The 9,968-nt window shown below is 45.5% G+C and overlaps 1 protein-coding gene across 1 annotated transcript; it reads right to left on the minus strand.

Annotated features, from left to right (window-relative positions):
• Positions 1 to 5,420: 5,420 nt before the first annotated feature.
• Positions 5,421 to 5,600, minus strand: CTXND1 (cortexin domain containing 1). Its single transcript, XM_074156571.1, has one exon. It carries the CDS (start codon positions 5,598 to 5,600, stop codon positions 5,421 to 5,423), a length of 180 nt encoding a protein of 59 aa, XP_074012672.1.
• Positions 5,601 to 9,968: the final 4,368 nt, after the last annotated feature.

Consider the following 9,968-nt stretch of genomic DNA (forward strand, 5'->3'; position numbering starts at 1 on the left):
GGTAGACACAGTTAATGTATAAGGGAAAGGCTGCAGGAGCAGAAGTTCCTGGTGGCTGCTGAGCACCCTTTGGGTCAGCTTGTAGGATCGATGCCTTTGTCAATGAATATTAAGGGACCGGTTGGGAGCTGCAAGCACAGGGTTTCTTGTCCCCCTTCTTGCTGTGTGCCACATCCAGGGGCAGATGTTCTTCAGGGCTCAGCACTGGCAGCTCCACGGCTCTGCAGAGTGATGGATGTCCAGGAGCTGCCATGTCCCAGGACTTTGCTCCAGAGGTGGCTCTGGGCTTTGCCTCGGGGGCTGGTGGGCTTCCTAGCTCTGCTCCCTGCTTGTCCCTACCAGGCATTTCATTTGTTCTGCAGAGGCAATACGGCTGCTGCTGGAGAAATCTAATTAGTCTTAAATATAAAATATATTTAAAAAACCTCTGCTTTCCTTATGGCTTCAGCACACTTAATACAATTTTAATACATTTTTGATTGGTTTCTGATTTCCCTATGGGAGAACATGAATTTAAATTTTCTGGCCTCGTTTAGTTGGGTTTTTGCACTGGGGCAGCTCAGCTGACGCCATTGCAAGGGTGCTGCTGTGGTGATGGTGGGTGCAGATCCTGCACCACCACGGACTGGGACTGAGCTGGGTGTGAAGCAGGGAGCTGGTGTGTTGCTGTCACTCTGTGCATTGCCATGTTGACCTTCAAGATGCAACACTGTAGAGGTGGTGGCTACCTTGGCTGGTTCCTTGCCCCAGCAGTAATGCCCAGTCCACATGCCAGTCATGGTGTCACTGCTGTCCTTGGGTCTCTCCAGGTGGAGGAGCTCAAGCCTGCGTAGGCTCAGTTATCACTAAGCACTAGTGGGGGGCTGCATGAAACCTGCAGGTAGCGCAGGAGACCAGCATCAGTCTGGCTCCATGGAAGTTTAATTTGGGGCTGTCTTGAAAAATCACTGCCTTCATCTCTAATGCACCCCATCTGTTTGCTGGGGCACCAGCTTCTAAAGTGAACCGATTAAATACCTGAGGTCTGCTGCCCTCACCACCCTCCCTGTGTGTGCTGTGGAGATTGCTGGAGTCTGAGCACAGCATTTTCCCCAACTACATCCTGAGTTGACTTGACTTCTGAGCTCTAGTAACATCGGTTGAAGTTGCCTAATGAGACCTGTAATGACCTGTCCTTGCAAGATGGGGACATCTTTGGATGGCACAGCTTGCAGCAGCATTACTTGAGCAGTTTCCTGGCTTGCATCAGTCCCTGGCTTTTTTTTTTTTTTTTTTTTCAGAAAAACGTTTATGCTCCTAGTTCTCCAGGGTGTCTGCCCAAATTCAGCCACTGCTGCCTTCAATTCAGGTCTGCTCTTACTTTAGCCATAGTAGCTGCTCTGAATATAGCATAAAGACTCCAGCCTCTGCTTCTGACTAGCACATGGTTAATAATCTATCAGTGAGGTTTTGTCTTTGCAGCAAACTGGGTTGCAGGCACAAAGGTCCTTCTGCCAGAGGACTCACTGTGGGGACTAGGAGATATGAAGTGCCCAGCTTTCAGGCAATGGAGTCCTCTTACAAGATGAAAGAAATAGCAATTTGTCTCTTCGTCTTTTTCAAGAGGAGTTCCCTGGATGCTTTTTACTCGGCATATCCCATACACTGTGGCTTCTTCAAAGAGACCCCGCAGATGCTCCACACTCCTCATTTTCAGTTGCCAGCGGGGGGGATTCCAGTCTCAGTGGCCCTATTTCTTTCGGCATGCAACTTGTTACTGATAACGAATTGCTGAAACACAGCTTGCTGCAGTCCCCCACTGAACTGTGGCTCTGCTCAGCTCAGTGCTCTTCCCGACCAAGGGAATGACCTGAAACAGCCACTTTGGAGGGGCTGACCTCCCAGCAGAGCCACAGGAACACCTGGAGCTCCAACAGCTCTGTCCTGAGAGTCTGTGGTGGTGTTGCTGCACACGGAGAAGTTCTCTGCTCCCACCCCCCAAGGAGGGCTGTCAGGAACCTCTATCTTTCTTGAAAATCGTGGTTTTGTTGTGTTGTGGGTGGTTTTTAAGAGGTCCTGGCAACTAGCAGTGAATTGCAACAGGGACAACAAGAAGCGTTTCCACGTTGAAGCTGTTTATTGCATTAGATAAATACATTTGCAACAAGTTTGAATTATTTCCTCTGAGTGCAATTGCTGGTAGTATGGCATAATGATTAAAAAAGAACCAAAATTAGCAGAGGCACTTGTTGCATGCAGCTGAAATGACTACCAAGCCCAGCGATGCAGCCCCTGCTGAGACAGACCTTCCACTGGCCGCGAGAGCAGCTTTCTCGGTGTCGGGCAGGAGCTGCAGTTTCCCGCCTCGGGTGGGCAAGTCCCAGCTCTGAATGCAAGCAGGATAACATTTCTGCTTTTGGCACGATGTTTAGTATTGCTTTGGGTTAGAGTGGTGAGGTTGTGTGATTGTAACCACTGGGGGAAGGCAGAAATCAGAATGCGTTTACATCATCTGTATAAAAACAATTGTATTGACTTTTACACAGTCATGTAAAAAGATTGGACATGAATATGTAGATGCTTATGGAGATCTTTTGTCAGCAGAAGGATGGACTTGACAGGCTATGCTAGGAAGATAAGTACCTTTTTATTAGAAAATAGAGCTACCCATAGGGATCTTTCCTTTAGGATCTTCAGGAAAATCCATAAAATGGCTTGTACAGCTGGACACAGTGGAAAAAAGACATGGCAAACATTCTTGCAAAGCAAACTTGTTAATTTGCTTCCCCAGCATTTGTGACCCTTTGCGCTCACACAGGCTTCGCTCCTGCAGGGGCTGTGCTCTGCTGTCCCTGCCCTGCCAAGGACACAGCACGTGACTGACCCTGCTCTCTGTGTAGTCTGGCTCAGAGGCTTAAACACGTGCGTAAGTCCTAAGCTGAACAGGGGGGCTTATCGGTGACGTGTGACAAAGGCAAAGATTTCTGCATGCAGAAAAACACTGAGTGGAGCATTAGCACTGGGAGGAGTGATGACAAGCTCTGGTCTTGCTCTGCATCAGCTGTGAACACAGCCAGGTGACTGGCAAACTGAAAGCACCTCTAGCCTGGAAATAGTTTTATTTTGTGGGGTTTTTTTTGTTTGTTTGTTTATTCTGTAAGTAACTCCACTAGTATAAAGGTGAGATATGAGATTTACCGACAAAAAAATGGGTTTGAAACTTTATCCTAGGGAACAGAAGCAATCTCCTTCGAGCCAAGGCATCCATTCCTATAGTACAGATAGATGCAATCGTGAAGGAGAGACCAATGCATTTGCTCAAAGTATGGTGAACATTAACATTCACACTTGAAAAGGTCCTGTTACTGGTGGTTAACTGGCTAGCAGAAGCTGGGGCTAAATAACAGCCTGATGAGCAATCTGCGGTGGGCAACTGAAGGAGTGGAGAGATCTCTTGGTAGAGAATAGCAGAATTAAAGCTAATCCTCAAATCTCCTGCCTCCTGAATGGGATCTTCTACAACAGAGATCAGCAAAAATTGCAGTGCAAAAGATCCATGCAAAAATCTCCACGTGCCTCATAGCCTGCTATTTTGGGAACTCTGTAATCAGTGCTGAGCACCTCACATCCAGACTGTCCTCAGAAATCAGTGGAATATGTAACAAAGCCAGGTGCCATTTGGTGTGACTCAAAATGCTGCAATACTTATGAGGGAGTAAGCGGAGATCTGGACAAGTCCTCTGCCTGGGGAGAACTTCCCTCACTCTATACTGAGATTCAGATCTATCTTCCCCATTAGCTTCACAAGGAAGAATTGTAAATTAGTATATTTTTTTTTCTGTATCCTTGTTTGGGGTTCCCCAAGGGCTTTCTGGTATTATGAGACAGACTTGTTTTCAATGTGAGACAGGTTAGTATTGCTGTACCCATTTCACCGATGAGTAGACCGAGGCACATAAAGAAGTGACTTGTGTGATCATTGGAGCTGAGAATAGTAATCTTCAAAGTCTACATCCTGATTCCTTGTCCCAGCCTTTGGCTCCACCTTTCCCACCCGCTGTGCATTGCCTCATGGCAACAATCTAGAGGTCAGGTAGGATGGTAGGGAAGAGGAGAAATAGTGAAAGGCCCTTCTTGCAAATCTGTGCTTTCAAGTCGTCTTTGCTCATGATGCTTGTTGTGGTTGCAGAACCTACTCAGTACCTCCTTACAATCCCTTAAGCCAAACATGTCACTAAAAAAGGCTGCTATGAGCAAAGCTTGAAATATTGGGGATAGAGGATGTCAGAATCCCTCAATCCCCTCTCTTCTAAAGGTAAATAGTAAATTTCTAAAACTTCCCTGTTCACTTATGCCTTCTTGCATAATGGCTGTCTTAATGAATTGGGAGAAGGAAATGTACAGCTATTCACTTTACAAATTTGTGGAAAAATTCTTCTTTTAAAGGTGCTGAATTTCTCCGAGGTAGAATGCATATTACGGTATGTTACTGTAACTGTTATGCTGAGGACTCTGGCTCAGTGACAAAGGTTGGAGCAATGTCTCCTTCCTTATTGTCTTTGCCATTCTATTTGTGTGTCATCCCGTTGAGGTGCACCTGAAACGAAAGATGGATGAAGTTGTGTGTGGAATCACTCTTTGAAAAATCACACCAAATTCTATGTAGTTGAAACCAGCAGTGTCCAAGCTCTGCTTTATGGACTTCTGGTGGCTACCAAGCTCATCTGGCTAATCCATGGGCCTGCGGCAGATGATAAAATGCGTAGTGCTTGCTTAAGTAGGACACAGCAAAATGGTGCTACAGGGTCAACAGCAGTCCATGACCCCCTTGGGACCTGTAGTCTGGGTTCTTCTGTGTCCTGATCACTGGAAATATGATTGCAGTGGGGTAGGGACCGTATGTGCAGAATCAAGGAAATTTGGAATAAATCTGCTCGTATAACCCAATGTAACCAGAGGTGATTTAATGTTTCTACTTAGTGATGCTCTGGGATAAAAAAAAAATTATAAAATTTGAGCCTTTTTTGAAACACAAATATAACAGCTGAGGAAGATATTTGAAGCAATCTATTTCCAGGAAAGACAAAATGTTCTTGTTGCTTTTCCAAATTCTGATGTTACCCTGGATTTGTGGGAGATAGTGAGGGGAGGACAAACCGTGTGAGACCAAGAGTTATATTAGGAAAAGTCTGGACAGTCTTGTGCTACTTGAGTTACAATGATAACTGATTTCAGTAAAATAAGGGTTGCTGCATAGTATTAAACTGTGCTGCCAGAATGGCTTGCTGATATCCTGATCTGTTGAGCAAGAATCATTTACACTATGTGCTCTTGGATATATTGCTGTTGCCTGGCGTATCTGGAAATGGCTGTTTGTGTTTCCTGGTAGGAAAAGGCCTCCTGGATTGCAGCATTTTATGGCTCTGTCTAGTGTAGTCCTTTCAGTCATCGAGATGCTGCTCCTCCCATGTGGATGTAGGGATGGCACTGTAAGGGTCCATGATGACTTTTGCACAGCGAATAATCATCACAATCAAGAAGAGGCAGAGGAAGACGATACATGCTAAGGTCAGTCCCTTGTCCACATCAACATAGACAGGCTCTGGGGTTGGTCCCTCCATTGCTTATGCTGCTCTTCATCTGGGTTTATATTTGCTCCTAACATCATCAACCACCTGCAAAACAAGCACAGTGTCAGGCACAAGTGATTCCTGCTCCTGAGTATGGGGAAACTCAGGGGTAGAACTGGAAACAGAAAATCTCTGTGATATATTCTTGTTGGGAAATAAACCTGCTGGAAATGTCATAGCTTGGAGTAACTGAGAGAGCTGTGAACAGGAGAAACCTCATCTCCACCTTAATTTAGCCCATGAATGCTTCTTGCTAAAATACTAGGCAATAAAGAGGGAAGTTAACAAAGAAAAGAGAAGCAGTGGTGAATGAACACTATCCACTTGAAATATCATGTCTTAAAAGAGGGACAGACACTGCTCTTGTCTCAGCATTTCCCAATCACAAAAATATTTCCTCTCCTCTGCTAGTGTGAGAGAGCAGACAAATGGCAGAGCAGACTGTTTCTATCCCAATTTTCCTCTCTGTCCAAACATTCCCTGTCTCTTATTGGCACAAAGCAAAGTGAAAATTATGCATACTTATTTTCTATAACATTTAATCTCTGGTGCTCACAGGTTCTCCAGGCAATAGAAGATTTTTAGGAGCAATATAATTTTTAAGTGGGTGTTTTATCATCCAAAGAGGTACAGGGAACTATGCGATTAGTACAAGGATTATTTTATGTGCTGCAGATGTCTGCATAGCTGAAGGTCTCTTCTGACCTCATCTGAATCCATAAGCAAAATGGCTTCAGCAGAAATGGTCTCCCTTCTGCCTCTGCAAGTTTGCCTCTGGATAGCTCATCAGCTGCTAACACCAAATTACTTTGTACGATGATGGTGAAGGAGAGGAACTGACCTGACTCATGGAACTGAGTCACTGCCCAGGGATGGGGGAAACTTTTCCTGACATCCACCTTGGGTTAAGGTGGGAAGTAGAGGTGTTGCAGGTTACTACTGTAAAAGAACTGGAATATGGAATGCCTCCTTAAAACAAGCAACAACAAAAGTCATTCACATCAAATGCAATAATCAGTCTGAGAACCAATCCCTGCTTCATTTGGAGATAAGAGATGGGAGAGAGAAGATACTGAGCCATAGGGATAATTGAGTGAAACTTGGCTATCAAGTGGGCAAGTTGCTCTCTATAGCTGCATTAATGCAGTGAGGAAATCCCAGGTACAGATTCTGTCTCCACAGCCAAGCTTGCCTGGTTACATTTCCAGTGAGCTGATGCTGCCGGCAGGGCTATTCCAGCGGCGACTCGCGTCTGGCTGGAGCATCATGTTCTTGCAGTGTCATGTTGTGCCAGCTGCGAGGGGTGTCCCAGTGACTCCGGAACTCTTATGCCCTGAGAATTTTTCTCAGGGTGAACTGAGGTTCTTTGGTTTTAAAAGTTCACAGTTCCTTCTCTGTTTAATAATTTACTCTTTTTCAAGTTGTTTTCCAATTTCACCACCTCCTAGATCCTACAAGGCAAGTATAAATCAGCCGGGCTCTCTAGTCTATTTTAAGCACAAGGACAGCAGATATTTTTAATTTCCTGAAAGCACAGAAGTTACTGCAACAGCCAGTCCTGCAGCAGGGAGATGAAAGAGAAACTGATGACACAAAGTGAATTAAATCAAGCAGACATCATAGGTATTTACCAGTCAGTGTTAGGATGGACCAGCAAGTTTGGGGTCATGATGAAATCACTGAGGAATGAGGTCTTGTAATGCTCACCTGGCCTGATCAGAGAAGACAGTCTTTCCCAGAAGACCCTATTACCACCCTATTTCACCAGCCAAGAGATCTTGCATCACAGGTTATAACTTTATTTAGTGAAGAAGAGTCAAGACATTGTCAGCAAGGCTGAGTATTAAGTGTGGATACTGATTTTTTTTGTGGAGCAGAAGGAAAAAAAAAAAGTTATCAAAACTATTAATGTAGCCCCATCTTTCGTGAAGTGCTCTTGTGGAGGTCCAACAAGGATGGGTCTGATTTTTCCCTCCTGACATTCTGGCTATTGTACCACGTGGTGTTATTTCACACTAAGTTACCTCCTGCAGAATATCAGAACTATCTGGTAATTTCTATCAGGACTGATCTCTGATGGAAAAACTGCATTTTCAAACAAATGTACTTTTTCTAAGAGATGAGTCATTTACTTGGAAAACGATCTGAGCTTTCAGGTAGAGATTCATCCCTTTGAGACTTTTCTCCTCAGAATGTCATCACACAATCTCATGGGAGTTGTGGTTCAAGTGCCGCATCCTTCTGCTTGCCTCTGCCCACAGGACTGTGGATGGACCGTGTTTCCTATGAAACACCAGAGCTATCGTAGAACCCCCCTCCTACTGGAAGAGCAAATCATGCTATGGAAAGGATATGGCAGGCAAAAAGTGTTACCCAGAAAGCAGAGTGAAAGCGTACGGCATCTGAGCTGTAGATCACACAGAAAATTACACTGACAGCTTGAGTTAAATGTTTTCAGGTTTAGGTTGATCTGTTTTGCCAAAAAGTCATCATTTTCAGTAGGAGTATAAATATTTTTTTTTCCAAGAAGCTGTATTCTTGATTTTTGTATAAAACACATCTTTCCTCCTTCTGCTCTCCCCATAAATTTGATGACATTTCTATGCTGTGACTGCTATTCTGCATTAAGTCATTAGCGATGAAGAATGTATTTCCTGGGGCTGGCCAGAAGGACTTGGTGTCTCAGGCTGCTCTCCTCGCTCACAGCTTGACTGCTCACCTGAATCTGTCTGGGCACCAGCATTGTCTGAGGGGGAAACCTCCTCCACAGGTCCAGCTTGTCAGAGCTGCACCAAGGTAATGCTCAGCCGAGTCGCGTGGTGGGTTGGGTGTCAGGTGACATTTGGTGGTGTTCTGCACTGCTAGTTACTGCAATTGCATGTCAGCAGGCTTGGCTGTGTGGAGACAGTTGTTGGTGCTGAACAGATCTAGGTGCTGGAAATGGGGTTGTGTCTGAGGCAGTTCTCTCCAGTTTAATTTATTACTGCTGGAACACACCGCTCTTCTAGATCAGGGGACCAGTAGGAGATGGTCCCCAGATGTGAAAGGAGTTATTTGCACATGTTCACCAGGGTTGGTTCCTCCTGAGAAAGTCCAGCTCCCTGATTTTACCATGGATGCGCTGTTTGATTATATTTCCTAAAAGCCTGTTAGCACCACTGCAGGTAGGGATCTGCCTGTGGATGCACCAGAGCAGAGAAAGGGAACAAGCTTGTTCCCAGGTGAATATCCAACATGCCTGGTGTCTCCCAGCACAGAGAGCTGTGCCTGTGTGTGACGATGATGTGGTCTTCCATCTCTGCAATAGCTGAACAACTCGTTCTGCTTATTTTCCAATTCCTTGGCCAGCGCCTCAACCTCCCCTTTAATTTCCTTGGTGCCCAGCGGTACAGCCAGGCTTGGAGGGGGTATGGAAATGTCTTACAGGTTGAAGCAGAGTTGGTCCATGCTGGAGGAGGCCCTGCCTACACATCCTACCCTCTGTCTCAGCCTTAGGGGGATGTGCTGCGTACGGGAGAAGAATGGTTTTGCGGGTCCCAGTCAGCCTTGTGAAACCCATCAGCGCTATTGAAACTCCTTCTCGCTCTAGCTACAGACTGGTTGGCTGGATGCTTTGCTCTTATTTACCAGCCCAGCCGATGTTGACAGCATGTGTGTAGGGGGAGGGAAAAAAAAAAAAAAAAAGATTAGTAGAAACAATTATAAAGGTTCACACTTGAATGATCAAGTTTTCTCTGAATAGCTGAATTGTAGAAAATTACTTTTTTCCAGCCTGTCAGCGCCCAGCTGCAGAACAATATTTTTTTTAATTTCTTCAGATTTTTTTGAAAACACAATTTGGTTTAAACAAAGCCAACAGATGAAGAAGGGCAATCCCTGGTTCAGATTATTAAGCAGTTTAGGAGTTTTATGAGCGTATGCTCTTCTGTACATCCCCAGGTGCCTTCAGTACAATCTCTCTCCCGCTAACGGCTCTGAGGATAGATGGGCACCGCAGGCAGTCTCTTGGAGGGGGCTGTGGGACTGTCTGCTGCCCTGCATCAGACAGGGCCATCTAGAATTGCCCAGAAATGCTGGTGGCCTGAAATCAGCCCAGCACTTTTGCAGAAGCTCAGTTTAGTATATCATCCTGTGGGTGCGATTTGGGAGCTTGGTGGTCAGACAGCGGCAAGCAGTAATAGTAATGGCATTTAAGGAATTGCTGTCCCTGCAGCTGCAACTTGCCAGGGGTGGAGCTGTGCTGGCTTGTGGTGGGCAGGGTAATTCAGTATCAAAACTGATGCTCTGCACTTGGCTCCCTGTGGATTGCAAAGGTCCAGAACCAGGCAGCAGCTGTATCTCTTCAGGGGGTTGGCATCA

This window comes from Numenius arquata, chromosome 11 (assembly GCF_964106895.1).
Source record: "Numenius arquata chromosome 11, bNumArq3.hap1.1, whole genome shotgun sequence".
Taxonomy (NCBI): domain Eukaryota; kingdom Metazoa; phylum Chordata; class Aves; order Charadriiformes; family Scolopacidae; genus Numenius; species Numenius arquata.